The 16,365-nt window shown below is 33.3% G+C and overlaps 2 protein-coding genes across 2 annotated transcripts in view; one reads left to right on the top strand and one right to left on the bottom strand.

The window, feature by feature from the left end:
• The window catches only part of LOC112761483 (magnesium transporter MRS2-I-like), a 27,232-nt gene extending 13,388 nt beyond the window's left edge, over positions 1-13,844 (bottom strand). The window contains exons 1-5 of the mRNA XM_029290512.2: positions 13,535-13,844; positions 13,209-13,238; positions 12,099-12,168; positions 11,867-12,000; positions 3,263-3,337 (exon numbers count right to left, since the gene is read on the bottom strand). Coding sequence (XP_029146345.1) covers positions 3,263-3,337; positions 11,867-12,000; positions 12,099-12,168; positions 13,209-13,238; positions 13,535-13,747 — 522 coding nt within the window. The 5' untranslated portion in view covers positions 13,748-13,844. The remainder of the gene's footprint in view (positions 1-3,262; positions 3,338-11,866; positions 12,001-12,098; positions 12,169-13,208; positions 13,239-13,534) is intronic.
• Positions 13,775-16,365, top strand: LOC112730749 (uncharacterized mitochondrial protein AtMg00810-like). Its single transcript, XM_072210889.1, has 4 exons — positions 13,775-13,792; positions 15,000-15,104; positions 15,217-15,269; positions 15,381-16,365. The coding sequence occupies exons 1-4, from the start codon at positions 13,775-13,777 to the stop codon at positions 16,363-16,365; spliced, it is 1,161 nt and encodes a 386-aa protein (XP_072066990.1).

Here is a 16,365-nt window from a genome sequence, read left to right as displayed (position 1 = left end):
GATGGTTCAATTGATCGATATAAAGCACGCCTTGTGGCTAAAGGGTTCACTCAAACTGAAGGTGTTGATTTCTTGAAAACTTTCTCCCCTGTTGTCAAGCCTGCCACCATCAGATTAGTTTTGGCATTGGCCTCTATGAAGCGTTGGCCTATACATCAGTTAGATGTCAATAATGCTTTCTTACATGGGGATCTTTCTGAGGATGTTTATATGACTCTGCCACCCGGATTTATATCTCCTCAACCGAATCAATGTTGTAAGCTACTAAAGTCATTGTATGGTTTACGACAATCTAGTCGTATGTGGTATGACAAACTTTCTCATCTTTTGCTATCTCATGGATATCAGCAGACCTCATCTGATTATAGTTTATTTGTCAAATTCATTGGTGATCAAATTTCTATCCTTTTAGTCTATGTTGACGACATTGTTCTCACTGGTAATTCTATTTCTGAACTTGCTGCCATTAAGTCTATTTTGCACCAACACTTTCGAATTAAAGACTTGGGCCCATTAAAATATTTTTTGGGTATTGAGGTTGCTCAATCAGAGAAGGAAATTTGCTTATCTCAGAGAAAATATTGTCTTGATCTTCTGGAAGATTCTGGTTTATTAGGTGCTAAACCTGCCTATGTTCCAATGGATAATACCACAAGACTATATCAAGACAAAAGTCCCCTGCTATCCGACCCTTTTGTATATCGTCGTTTGGTTGGCCGTCTTATCTATCTCACCACTACTCGACCGGACATCATGTATGCCACTCAACAATTAAGTCAATTCATGGCATCTCCTACTGAATCTCATCTTCAAGCTGCCAAGCATGTGTTACGATATCTAAAAACTAGTCCTGGCAAAGGACTTTTCTTTCCAAGGGAATCAGAAATTCAGCTTTTCGCCTTTAGTAACTCTGATTGGGCCGGATGTCCTGACACTCGACGATCTTTAACAGGTTATTGTTTCTTCTTAGGCAGTTCTTTAGTCTCTTGGAAGACCAAGAAACAAACCACCGTTGCCCGCTCATCCACAGAAGTAGAATATCGTGCACTTGCCAACACAACTTGTGAACTTCAATGGATATTAAATGTGTTACAATTTTTACGCATCTCTCCTATCCGCCCACCAGTTTTATATTGTGATAATCAGAGTGCTCTTCATATTGCTGCTAACCCAGTTTTTCATGAACGGACCAAACATTTAGAGGTTGATTGTCACTTAGTTCGACAAAAAGTTCAAGCTGGAGTGATGAAACTTCTCCCAATTTCCTCTTCTGGGCAACTAGCTGACATCTTCACCAAGCCTTTGTCTCCTCAACCCTTCCATCTTAATCTGAATAAGTTTAGTGTTCTTGACATCTTTCATCCTCCAGCTTGCGGGGGCGTATTAAACCACTCTTCCACCTTAGCCCATGACAACAATAAAGACGTCTCACGGCCCACAAATTCAGCCCAACAGAATACACAAATTAAATTATAATTTAGTCTTTATCTTATCTTATAGTTATCTTTTTCTTTCACAATTCTTTTATTTTCCTATTCTTTCACAATTTTATGAAAATAAAGAACTAGGTGGAGTTGGGTCAATGGGTATAGGTGAGGTTTCAACTGGAAAACTAATTAAATCTTGTTTTTGAGAAGGTGTGTTTGACAATGTTGGGCTGAGTGTTTGGAATTGGACATTTTTTTGTGACTAAGGGCAAGATCATTTCATAAAAAATCACGTTTCTGGAAATCTCAATTCTTTTATCTTCTAAAACATAAACAATATACCCTTTAAAACCAGGTTGAAAGCCAATAAATACAGCCTTTTTGGCTCTTGGATCAAATTTTGATCTGTTTGCCATTTGGGTAGAAACAAAACATAAGCATCCAAAAACTTTAAGGTCATGATAATTTGGTGGATGATTGAATAAAATCTCAAATGGTGTTTTAAAATTAATTGCGGATGATGGAACTCTATTAAGTAAATAAACAACATGTCCAACAGCATAAGACCAAAAAGATGATAGTAAATTAGATTGAAACATAAGAGCACGAGCTATATTCAAAATATGTTGATGCTTGCGTTCTACCCTTCCATTTTGTTGAGGAGTTTCAACACAACTACGTTGATGAATAATGCCCTTTGAAGCATAAAAATCAGGTAAAATAAATTCTGGTCCATTATCGGAACGAATAGTTTTGACTTTGGAGTTGAATTGTGTTTCAATTAAAGTAATAAAATTTTTTATTTGATTTTGCACTCATATGTGAACTCACTTTTTTATCTTCTTCTTGCACTCTACAGAGCAACAATTTGGGAACGATTGATTTGGCCATAATGAAAGAGGGATTATATGTCTTTGAACCCAATTTCGGTAAAAATTCATCCATTACACACTCCATAAATTCCATCCAATCTCCACCCATTACACCTTCCAATATATGACATTTTCGTTTAGGACACCTTTCTGGGCAAAGACTTAATCATTTACATAAACAATTTCCTTTTATCTCTATGCATCATAACGAGGCTTGTGACATTTATCATCTTTCTAAACAAAAGAAACTTTCATTTTCTCAAAGTTTTAACAAAGCCAATGCAAGTTTTGATTTATTACACTTTGACATTTGGGGTCCGTTTCGACAAAATTCTATTCATAATCATAAATATTTTTTTACTATTGTTGATGATTTTAGCCGCTTTACATGTGTTACTTTATTAAAATCAAAAGGAGAAGTGCTATGAAAGAAAAGTGTTGGGCTGACAAAAGATCCATAAGAGGCTCCGGATGAAGTTGCTGGTGTGCCCTTTCTCCTGATCCATGGATGTCAGCAGAGCTCAAGAGGAGCTCTGATACCATAATAAAATTGTGAAAGAATAGGAAAATAAAAGAATTGTGAAAGAAAAAGATAACTATAAGATAAGATAAAGACTAAATTATAATTTAATTTGTGTATTCTATTGGGCTGAATTTGTGGGCCGTGAGACGTCTTTATTGTTGTCATGGGCTAAGGTGGAAGAGTGGTTTAATAAATAATTCTTCAAAAAATGAGGGTTTAAAAAATAATTTATAATAAAAAATGAGTTAATATTAACTAATTAAAAAATTAGTTCTTTTGTACTTATTTATTTTCTTTTTTACAATATTAGCTAATATTATGTGTTCTCGTGAGCAATTTTTTCCTTAAATGTGTTTAGCCTCCCGCCAATGATAATTTTTGCCCATCAAAACAGACTAAAACGTACGTTTTTCTTTCTTTTGGACAAGACTAAAACGTACTTTATGAACCTTAGCCGTTAATGTAGAAGTAGTGCACTTCAGTTTTCGAACACAATCCAAATTCACGCTACTGATCTGCAAAATTAAAAAAATTCATAAATTAAAAAAAAGGAAAAGAGAATATTTTCTTAAGGCCTAATTAGGGCTGTTAGTAGGTTGAGTCACATTAACATCAATATTTTTTTTCCTCTCCCCCATCTCTTTTTTTTTTCTTTTCTTCTTTAATTTCTCTCCCTTTTATCTTTTTAATGCCAATGATTTTTTTTTCATTATACTATATGTTGTTTTAATAAAATACCATTAAGGTTATGTTATTCTCTCTTCTTGGATATAACATGTTAGAGAATACTTAAAATCAATTTAGATCAATTAGTATCATTTATATTTATATAGCATATCCATATATTAATTGTAGAATTCTATACTTTTATTATTTCGATTCTTCTAGCACCTAACCTCTTGTACATTGTACTTTTCAACACTCTTTTAGATTACTCTCTTGTTTCTAACATGATATCAAGAGCATAGATTCTTTTTTTTCCATGTAAATTCGTTTATAGCCCCTTTATTTCTTCTCCTCCAGCAGTGTTCTTTAGCCTCGTTTTTCGATCATTTTTCGATGCTTTGGTTCGTCACAGCCATTACTACCGTGCTCGTCTTGTCGTCGTGATTCCAACGCATCCAGACTCGCCATCATATGCCGCCGCGACCAGTATTCTTCTCCTTCCAGATTCATCCTGCGCTGTCAGATTGGGCTCTGCGATCAATGGCCCAACGCTCTCCATGTGTCGCCTGCCATTTGCTCCGCGATAACCCGGCAGCTCGCATCTGGACCCGACCCGGTCCGACTGTTGACTCGCGTTCCAGCTCACTCGCCAATGTGTCCTCTCCCTCCACTCGGAGGTCACCACGTGGCATCCATCTGCTGACATGGATGTTGATGTGGCGCTGACGTGACATTGACGTGGCAGACAGTGAGACCCTCTCTAAGGTTTTTTGGTGAGCTCTTTTCGATTCTGCATTTCGTTTTCTCATTTTTTACTCTGAAATTGCAGTTTGCTCTCCTCTCTTTGATCTCTACATCTACTATTATGGAAAAGTCAAATGCTTTTGTTGCCATAGACAGAAAGGGTAAATTCTGTCGAAATTGTAACCGTTCCGAACACCTCTTCTTAGACTGTCCTTTTGTTGAATGTCGCATATGCCACCAGAAAAGTCACATTAGCTACCATTATTCACAGTTGTTCTACCGTTATTGCAAGCTCTCGGGACATTTGATTACTACATGTCCTACTCGCCCACTACGTCCTAGTCAACTCAAGTATTATTCTCGTCCCAACTTCTCCAAGATTGTGGCTGCTTCTGCTGTTTCTACTACTACTGAATCTACCACCTCTGCTCTTCTCAACCCATCTCCTGTCTCTCTAGCTATCTGATATTGCGTCTCTTCTTCAGCATCTTCTTTTCCTTACTGGTAATACTCCTGCTACTTTTTCGACTCCTCCAGGTAATTCTAAATGGTATTTTGATTCCGGTTGCTTTAATCACATGTCTCCTTTGCATTATATTTTCTCGTCTTTGTCTACCACTACAAATGCACTTTCTGTCAATACTACTGATAGTTTCCTCTTGCACGCGACACACAAGGGTTCTATTTCTCAGTCAACTCTCACTCTCCCTGATACTTATTATATTCCCAAATTGAACTTTAATCTTCTTTCTGTTGGTCAACTTGTTGATCTCGGTTTTGATGTAATTTTTCTATTTCTGGTTGTCGTATATAGGATCATCGGACGGGATAAATTATCAGGACTGGACGTAAGGTCGGAAGGTTGTTTCAACTTGAGAATCTTCATATTCCTCATGAGATAAATATCAGTGCTGCTTCTTCTCCATCTACACTTCACTTGTGGCATCATCGTCTTGCCCACAGCTCCTTAGAAAAATTGTGTCCTTTTGTGTCTCAGGGTGTTTTGGGTTATGTTAATAATGAGTCTTTTGATTGCATTTCTTGTCAAAATACCAAACAACCTGCTTTATCTTTTTTCAATAATTCATCTCTTGCTTGCTCCCCTTTTGATCTTATCCACTCTGATGTTTGGGATCTCGCTCCTACCACTTCTATGGGAGGGGATCGGTATTTTGTCATTTTCATTTATGATTATTCCCGTTTTACTTGGGTTTATTTAATGACTAATCGCCATGAGCTACCTCAGATTTATATTACTTTTGCCACCATGATTAAAACTTAGTTTTTCAAGCTTATTAAAGTTTTTCGATGCGATAATGCTATGGAATACCATGACTTCAAACTTTTAAATTTTCTTGCAGAACATGGTACTTTGTCTGAGTTTTCTTGCCCTGGTACGTCTCAACAAAATGGCCGAGCTGAATGCAAATACCGTCACATTGTTGACTCTATTCGTGCAATGCTTATTTCCTCTTCGTGTCCTGAGCGTACTTGGGGTGAAGCTGTTCTTACTACTGTTCATGTTATCAATAGACTTCGTTCTTCTGTCTTTGGTAACATTACTCACTTTAAGCGTCTTTATCATACCTCTCCAGATTATAGTTCACTTCAAGTTTTTGGTTGTGTCTGTTTTGTTCTTCTTCAACCTCATGAACATAGTAAACTTGAACCTCGGGCTTGCATGTGTTGTTTCCTTGGTTATGACACTAGACACAAGGGTTATCGTTGTTTGGATTCTCTCTCTAGGCGTATTCGTATATCTCGTCATGTTGCATTCTGGGAGCATCACATGTTTTCTAAGTTCTCCTCATTTGAGTCCATTCCTCCTACTCAACTACCATTTTTCACTAACCCCAGTGTTGATCTTTTTCCTAGTGATGATTCTACAGGTTCTATCTCAAGTCAACCTCTACAGTCTCCTACTCTTCTGCCTTCTCCATCTCCCGATGATTTCAGACCGGACGATAATCCTGCTCCTACTGTCATGCCTCCTCCTTCTACTCGTTCTTCTAGGGTAAGAAATCCACCTCCTCATCTTCTTGATTATCATTGTTTTTCTACTATTCTTCATCACCATGAACCTAAGTCATTCAGAGAAGCCTCCACAAATTCAAGTTGGAATAAGCAATGTAGGAGTAAATTCAGGCACTTGAAAAATCACACACTTGGGACTTGGTTGATCCTTCCTCTGATCAGGAAGTTGTGGATAGTAGATGGGTTTACAAGATCAATACTTGCTCTGATGGTTTTCTTGTGGCAGTTACGTCTGCGCTTTCTTGTGGCAGTTCCATCTGCGCTTCCTTCCGACAGTTCTGTCTGTGCTTTCTTCAGGCAGTTCCGTCTGCACCCGTTTTACTAGTTTATGCATTTTTTTATTTAGTTGTTTCAAACAAGTTTCAAACTCAAATTGTCACTTGAGTTTGAAAGAAGATATTAGAGTATAATTAGGATCAATTAACATTATTTAACATATCTAAATTGATTTTAAGTATCCTCTAACATAACATTAAAAAAAGAAAGGATATGTTTGTCTCTTTTCTAATTGTTATGCAAATATTGTTTTAAAAACGCAAATGGCTAGAGAGAGGTATATAAAATTATAGATCCAACATGCTAGCTACCTTAACATAAATAGTATATATACTTTTTTTTTTTTTACACTTAAAACTTTTGAGTAATTATTCAAATTAATTTTTGAAAATTTTAAAATTGGACCAGGGGCGGAGCTAGAAAAAATATTGGAGGGGGGCAAAAAATATTTACACAATAAAATAAGACTAAAATAAAATTTTAAGGGGGGGCTAAACTAAAATTTATATATAATTTACATGTAAAAAATTAAAATTAGGGGGGGCCATTGCCCCCTTTGCTTGTACCTAGCTCCGCCCCTGAATTGGACAATTTAATTAGTTCCTCAAACTTAAAAATATATAAAAAGACATCAATATTTATCGACGTTAAATAATATAGTCTCTATCCAATTTTATTTTTTATCACTTAAAATTTAATATTTTTAATCATAATAATTTAATATTATGTCTTAAAATCATTTATTCCAACGAAAATTTAAATAATTAAGTAGAAGTAAATGAATAGTTAATTATGAATAAGAACACGAATAATATTTTTAAACTTTCTAATTTCTATCATCTTTGTATTTCTTTCATGTATGGACAATCGTATTTTGAAGGTGCCGTGATTAGCTCAATCGAAATACATATTTATATTAGTATATCCTTATTATTTTATCCTCTAAAAGGGAGGAAAGAAGAGAGACGTTTATTTAGATTTGTTTTAGATAAGATGATATATTTTCAAAACTATAACATTTTGAGATCATTTTTAATGCGAAAGATACATAAATATTGGTAGAAAGAAGAATGTGGGGGGGGGGGGGGAGGTGTGGGGTGTTAAATAAAGGTAAGTAGTGTCACAATAGCCTCTTTCCATATTTTGTGGTTGCCATAAAAAAAGGAGACATATATACTAAATTCCTTTTAATGTTTGTCAATGCAAAAATTTTTGTTTTCATGTTAATATTTTAAAGTGAAATTTATATACAATTATCTTTACGTTAAGTTGATATTTAAAAATATTTAAATAATTTGATAAATTTGACTAAATTATCATCTAACGATTATCAACTATCAACTTCATATAAAAATAACTGCACGTTAACTTTTACTATATTTTAAAATGGTTTGTCTTTAAAACCTTTTGACAATTAATTAGTAATTAGTTTTTCCCCCCTCAAATTTACCATTTTACTCTTCATCTTACACAACCCAATGAACCCACCATGGCTGCTACCACCAACACAAATGACAAAAATCACCACCACTGCTTTGGCACTTCCAACAGCACAAACACTACAATTATCGCCACCTACTCCCCCATCAAATTATGTTACTTCTTAGTGGGTTGGAGAAAAATAAAGATGAACGTGAATTAGATTAGATCAACTATGACTAAAATTTTAATTTGATCTATACTAAAATTATTAGATTCAATATCGGCAGTTTTTGAATTTGGATTCGATCCACATATTTACATATTAGATCTTGGATATATTCACAAAATATAAAAATATTTTAAAATTTTATTTTTATTAAAAAAATACCTATAAAATTCTTTTTTTTACCCTTTTAAACACGTTTACTCTTAAAATATTATTAAACATACTTTTTTAAATAATAAAAATAAAATATAAAAAAAATATTTAAGGGTTAAGTACAATTTTGGTCCTAAAGTATAGACTGAAAATTTTGTTCATTTTCGACCCTTTTTTTTGCATACAAAATCGTCCCTAAAATTTAATTTAGTTTTAAAATCGTCATTTTTACCAAAAATTTTAAATTTTATTCCTAAATTACCCCTAAGTAAAAAAATTATAAAATAAAAAAAAAGAAAAAAAAAAGAAAGAAAACGAACGAAAGGAGAAAGAACGCGGAAGGAAAGAAGAGAAGGGATGGGAGAAGAAGAAGAAGAAGAAGAAGGGGAAAGGGAAAGGGAAGGGAAGAAGAAGGGGCAGCTCCCACTCCGGCGTGGTCTTCTCCCTTAGTTCTTCTCTCTCGAGCTTGCTGTCTTCATCGTTCTTCTTCTTGGTGAACTCAACAGCGACTGTTTGGCAACGGTATTAGAAGCTTGGCGATGACGTAGTGACAAACCCCATTTTGAGGGTTTATCTTGTGCTTAATTTAGGGGATTTTATAACCTTTTACCCACATTTATTCAATGAAATAGCATGGTTTTATACCTTCTCCTTTAATTGTGCTTAAGAGTGAAAACATGTTTTTTAGGTCTTAAAATGAATAAATTTAATTCACCTTGATTCCATTAGATGCCTTGATATGTTTGTTAAGTGATTTAAGGTTTAGGAGGCAAAGATTGGATCAAGGGAATGAAGAAAGAAGCATGAAAAGTTGGAGAACTCATAAAGAAATGAAAGAACCGGAAAGCTGTCAAGCCGACCTCTTTGCACTTAAACGACCATAACTTGAGCTACAGAGGTCCAAATGATGCGGTTCCAGTTGGGTTAGAAAGCTAATATCCGGGGCTTCAAAACGATATAAGATTTGCCATAGTTGCTACAAGTATGGTGGCGCGCACGCGCATAGTACGCGCACGCGCCGTTGCTGCCACCTAGTCCACTTGAAGCAAAACGTAGCCAGCGATTTTAGAAGCCTTGTGGGCCCAATCCAACTCATTTCTGATGCTATTTAACCCAAGGAGTGAAGAGGAAAACACATGTTAGTTACCATTAGTCATAGTTTAGTTTTAGAAGTAGTTTCTAGAGAGAGAAGCTCTCACTTCTCTCTAGGATTAGGATTAGGATTAGGTTTAGTTCTTAGATCTAGATTTTAATTCATCTTCTTTTACTTCTATCTTTTCAATTCTTTGTTGTTACATTCATCTTCCTCTATTCTTTTGTTGTAATTTCCTTTATGTTGTTCTTGTGTTTTGATGTAGATCTACTTTTGTTTCTTCTACTCTCTTTCAATTCAATAAGAGGTAATTCATAATAATTGTTCTTCTTTGCTTTTCTATTGTTGATCTCTTACCTTTGTAGTTAGATCTCTCTTTAATTCTTGCAATTTGTGTTGTTTACTTTTATTGCCTTTTATGTGTTTGTTGAAATGCCTCTTCTAGATAAAGTATAGATTTTGTTCCTCTTGGCCTAGGTAGAGTAATTAGTGACACTTGAGTTATCTATTTCCTTTGTTGATTGGTAATTGGAGAGATTGCTAATTGGTTTGGAGTGCACTAAAGCTAGTCTTTTCTTGGGAGTTGGCTAGGACTTGTGGCTCAAGTCAATTCATCCACTTGACTTTCCTTTATTAGCAAGGGTTAACTAAGTGGTAGCAATGAACAATTCTCATCACAATTGAGAAGGATAACTAGGATAGAACTTCTAGTTCTCATACCTTACCAAGAGCCTTTTATAGTTGTTAGTTTATTTTCATTGCCATTTAACTTTCATGTCTCTTATCCAAAACCCCAAAACAACTCACAACCAATAACAAAACACTTTATTGTAATTCCTAGGGAGAACGACCCGAGGTTTGAATACTTCGGTTTATAAATTTTAGGGGTTTGTTACTTGTGACAAACAACTTTTGTATGAAAGGATTATTGTTTGGTTTAGAAACTATACTTGCAACGAGATTTCATTAGTGAAATTCTAAACCATCAAAAATCCAATCGTCACGTAGCGGCCCCATTCTCCTTCTCCGATTTGTTTTCTCTCTCTACCCTTTCTCGCTTGCACTCTCTCGTCTCTTTCACGATGCTCGACGGTGATTGTTCTGCACCGCTGCTCCTCCCTAGGGTTCCAATTCTGCTTCTATTTCTGAGTTAATCACGTTATTGTTTATTCTGATTTTGTTAATCTATTGTTTTCAATTCTGATTCTGATTTTATTAATCCATTGTTAATCACATTATTTTCAATTCTGATTCTGTTTTTAATTTTGTTAATCCATTATTTTTCTGCTTCTGTTTCTTCTGCTTTTATTTTTTATGTTTTAGATTCTGCTTATGTTTGTGTTGCTATTTCTGTTTTCAATTCTGCTTTTGATGCTACTTTTATTTTTATTTCAGTTTTTTATTTTATTATTATATTATTTCTGCTTCATTGTTGTTGTTGCTGAAGAAGGAAAAGAAGAAGAGATGCTGTTGTGATGGAGAAGAAGAATAGAAATTGAGTATTTTAGTGAAGAAAGAGAAGGGTATTTTAGTTCGAAAGACGATTTTAAAACTAAGTTAAACCTTAGGGACGATTTTGTAGGCAAAAAAAAGTTTGGGACGGAAAAAATTTTTGACCTATATCTTGGGACCAAAATCGTACTTAACCTAATATTTAATTATTTATTTTTTTGGATTTGCGGATATGCAGATACCTATATAAAATCTGCGGTCCGATCCCATTAATGTGCGGAGGCTTTCGGATCGAACCAATATTCGTAATTTTTAGATCGGATTCAAATAAATACCGAAGATATGTAGATTAAATCCGATCCATTAATATCCTTAAAGAAAGATGGAGTTAGTAAAAGAATACAAATAGAAAAAAACTAGTAGTTAATTGTTATAAGTTTAATCGGAAGAAGGAAATTAAAATACTTTTAAAACATTAAAAATAAAATTAAAATATTTTAAACTTTAAGAATAAAATTTTGTTTTAGACAAATATTATAGAAATTTAGTATGCTTTTTCTAATAAAAAAACAACTAATTAATGATAACTTACACACGTTATTGAATATTTGATAAAATCCAATCGAAGTCCACTTTGAATTTCTTGTATAACACTAACACATTTCCGGAGAAAATCAATGTAATTTAGAAAAATAGAAAGGTAACGTGGAACTTACCACAATTCAGAAAATCTCAGTCTAATGTACCCTAATAATCAACATAAATGTAAGGTGAATGTTATGGATTTAAAAAGTGGTATCTATTTACTAAAAAAAATTAAAAGTTATTATTTAATTTTAAAGATATAAAACAAAATAATTTTTAAAAAATCAAAATTTATTAAAAAAATAAATTAAGTAAAATTTAGGCAAAAATTTATAGGCACCATAAAATTGGCTTAAATGTAACGAGCAGGGCTAAGATACTCTATGTATGCACCTTGTTCGTAAGCTTTTCCAACGACAGATATGTAACCATTTCCAGTTCTGTTGTACGTGCAGCGAGATAACTACAAATGGCTTCTAGGGCTACCTCCAATGCTTGAAATTGCAAGGTTGAGTAGTCTACATGGCCTAAATCAGATCATTAAGAATTAACTTTTTTTTTTTAAAGAAAAATGAAGAAAGAAAGAAAAGAAAATAAAAGAAAAGATAAATAATCTACAACGTACGAGCCAATCGCCTTTTGAGTTCTTCAACAACAGGGACTACATTTTCATCCCGCGGATCTCGGAGAAATACCTATCCACAACTTAATCACAATTTTGTTAGGTAAATAATAATTTTTGTGAATAATAAATTTTGAAATTGATTCAATAAAATAAAAATATATTATCCCAAGTTATTTACCTGAATCTTAATATTAAAATAATTATTTGCATATCTAATAAATTGAACATCTGATATATTCATTGTTCACATTATTTAATATTTTTATTGTCTACTATACTTTTCCATCACAAAATTGTATTGATATTTAAAAAAAAAGATTAAAATCAACAAATTATGATAAAATAATTTTTCAGATAAATATTAAAATATAAATGAATTTTCACATAAGTTTAATCTTCTAGTTTTTCCCAAACGATATAATCAATTATATAAAAGAATGCTATTCGTTTGAATTTCTCCTTTTTCGTTTAAGAAGGTGTTTTTCATTAGAAAAAATTACTTTTATTAAATTTTGAAGTGTTTGGATATAATTTAAGGGAAAAATCCCTTTATTAGAAGCTAATGATTAATATTAACTCTAAAAACTATATTTAAAATTTTTTAAAAATAAAAATAAAAAAATCATAAAAAAATTGACTAATATTAATTTTTAAAATTTTCTTTTTTATATTTTTTAATAAGTACTTAAAAAAACACTATAAAAAAATTTTCACGTAAGAGATAACATTAGCAAATCTTCATGGCATTTATTTTAACTTAAAAAAACAATTTATGGTGTATTTATATAATATAATTAAGATTAAAGGTTACTATTAAGTTATGTAATTATTTTAAAAAGCTTACATGATTTCATATTTTAGCCTTATATATATATATTTATTTATTTATTGTGTATCTTCTTATTTCATAATATGGTATTAGAATTTTTATGACCGAAAGATTTATAATTTAATCCTTATTATTTCTAAAAGAGATAAAAATAACATAAGGTTAATAATAAAAAAAAGTTTATAAAAAATTTAAATAAATCCAAAAAAAAATTTATTTAAAAAGTTAAGAATGATGTAAATTTTCAAAGAGACTCAAATTTAAACTAATCGATAACTAACCTCTTCAGATGTGATTATTGCTTTGATATGCTGCAAATGGAGAAAAATAAATGAGATAGCTAGAAAATAAATTAATAATAACATATATAATTTAATCATATTAGTTTATATTAAAATTAATCATTAAAATTAGTCATTAGAAAATATATATAAAAATATAAAATATATATTAAAAATTAATTAAATTATATATATTTATACATAAATATAAAAAAAAATTTATAATTAATTTTGGTGATTAATTTTAATATAAAAATAAATTTTTGTATATAATCTCGTGTTGAAAGTGAAAATCTAATTAATCACCTAATATCTTGATGTATTACCTCCAAGTTAAGCAGAATAGCCTTTTCTCGACCAAGAATTGCTGATGGGTATGAAAGTAGGGGGTCTAGAATCCGAAAATCACGATAATGAATCTGAGCTAGATTCATGATGCGATGCTTGTCCATATCGACGATGGAACAGTGACCCTTAGAGTTGAGCACAATCCAACTTGTGCTGCTGCTGGACTGTGAATGTGATTTCTCCTTCATCATCACCTAATATAATTATATCGTACATTAATGGATATATATGAGCAGGTAAGTATTTATTCAAAATTATATATAGCTAGATACCCCTGGTCTTGGACCCTTCTAGTAAATTATTTACAGATGACAAACTAACATATAGAGAGATAAATTATCCAGCCGCTGGCCAAAGCTCACGGACTACATAAGTCCGGCAGCCGCTCCTACTTGACCTATCCTTCAAAATATTCACTATCTTTTATTTTTGTTCTTATGCTTTATTTAGTAATATATGCATGTATATGATCGTGACAGGCTAAAAAGAATACATTCATTCTTATATACGAATATCAATTATAAGCAGATAAATTCTTTATTTATTCCAAAAACATTGCCAACATATTTTAATATAAACAAACAACATTTTTTTCAATACTATTATTACGGAACTATAATATATTATTTACAAATCTAATAATTTTTAGTATATAAATAATAGAAATAAATTTTCAAATAAAAAAAATTGAAAAGGAGAAAACAATACCCTCGTTCAAGGAATCAAGGCCCAATCCTTCCCCTCCCTCCCCTCCCCTTTTTAATCAGGACTATATTTTAGTGATTTCAGTGTTACTTCTTTCGTTCGCTAATATGCCATTTTTCGTGAAACAACAAAATAATTTTGCTATGTGCAAAAAAGTTAAAATGAAAGTATTTTTCTTAAATTTATCTTGACTCAAACAAATAAAAAATCATCTAAATTTGTATTAAAATATCAATTTAAAATATAGATACAACTTCTTTTGATTTGTTCTTACAAATTTATTCCAAAAAAAAAAACAAAATTAATATTATAATCATAAAAGATAAATTTCAATTAGTAAAATAATTTAAATTCTAAAAATTAATTCAAAATTTTTAAAGTATCATTTCTAATATAACTTAACCTAATCCAAATTCCTAACTATATAATTCTTCAAATGAATGGGCAATAAGGATCACAAAACTCTTCCTTTTCTTTCACTTATTTGGTCACTGAATGGGCCAATTCTCAAAAATATGCTACACAAACACTTGACAAGATCCTCTGAAACTTTGTTGTACGTGCTATCAACTTCCGATTCCTTATCGTCGGACGAACTTGAAGAACTCTGTGCTCTGTCTTGATCTAAATTTCCTCCCTAACTAACAACTTCAACAAATCATTGCACAATCATCTCATATAGTTCCATCATATCTATTTTTTCGGGATTAATCACTTTAACTACCTTCTTTTCTGGAGATTGCTTATTCTTCATATAAAGTGCGGCTGGTGGCGAAAGGGTTCCATCAAAGGGAAGGTCTTGACTATGGCGAGGATTTTAGTCCAGTTGCCAAACCCGCTACAGTGCGTGCAGTTCTAGCAGTGGCGTTGTCAAGGCAGTGGAAGAGGACGTCAGTTTGACTTCAACAACGCCTTTCTCAATGGCGATTTGTCTGAGAATGTATATATGTTACAGCCTGAAGGCTACAGCCTTGGTTCCAACCTTGTGTGCAAGCTTGAGAAGGCGTTGTATGGCCTGAAACAAGCTCTGCGTGCCTGATTTTTAAAATTGAAGACCACTTTGGAACAGTTTGGGTTCACCAGCACCACTTCCAACCCTTGTCTGCTTGTTAAACATAGCCCTCTCTCCACCATTTACCTCTTGGCATATGTCGATGACATTCTTGTCACTGGATCTGCTTCGAATGAAATAGACAGACTAATAGTGAATCTGAATAAGGTGTTTACTCTCAAGGACTTGGGAGAAATGAGTTTCTCTCTTGGTATTGAAGCTGAGAGAACAGTCACGGGTTCCCTAGTGCTCAAGCAAACTAAGTATATCAGGGACTTGCTCAAGCGGGTAGATATGGTGAGTGCTAAAGCAATACCCACTCCTATGATAAGTAATCTCAAGTTGACTACATCTGGAGCTGTTTTTGATGAGCCTTCACTATACAGGTCTATTGTAGGGGGACTACAATATGCCACCATCACAAGGCCGGACATTGCCTTTGCAGTGAATGAGGTCTCCCAGTTTCTCCACACTCCTCTCGAACAGCACTGGAAGGCTGTGAAGCGCATTTTGCGCTACCTGGCAGGCACATCAGATATGGGACTTGAGTTCAACAAGAGTGAAGACTTCCGAATTTTAGCATTCAGCGACTCTGACTGGGCAGCAAATCCAGTTGACCGCAAATCCACCACTGGGTACTGTGTGTTTTTGGGGTCAAATCTCATCAGCTGGTCTAGTAGGAAGCAGGTTTCAATGTCCAGGTCCAGTACCGAAGCGAAATTCAGAGCGTTGGCTGATGTCATGACCAATACAATGTGGTTACAAAAGCTCCTTTTTGAAATGCATTTTCCTCAAGATTCATCTCCCACCTTATTTTGTGATAATCAAAGTACTGTGCTGATGAGTCAGAATCTCATTCTTTATAGCAGGTCGAAACACTTTAAGATTGATCTCCACTTTGTCCGAAACAAGGTTGTTCAACAGCAAGCTCATGTTGTGCACATTCCTTCCTTTGATCAAATTGCCGATGTACTTACAAAGCCCTTATCCCATGATGCCTTTGTTCGTTTCAGGACCAAATTGAGGCTGGTTTCGCAACCCTCCTCAGTTTGA

The sequence above is a fragment of the Arachis hypogaea genome, chromosome 2 (genome assembly GCF_003086295.3).
Source record: "Arachis hypogaea cultivar Tifrunner chromosome 2, arahy.Tifrunner.gnm2.J5K5, whole genome shotgun sequence".
Lineage (NCBI taxonomy): Eukaryota > Viridiplantae > Streptophyta > Magnoliopsida > Fabales > Fabaceae > Arachis > Arachis hypogaea.
The sequence above is the reverse complement of the archived record's forward strand: the minus strand, read 5'-3'. Positions and strand labels throughout refer to the sequence as shown.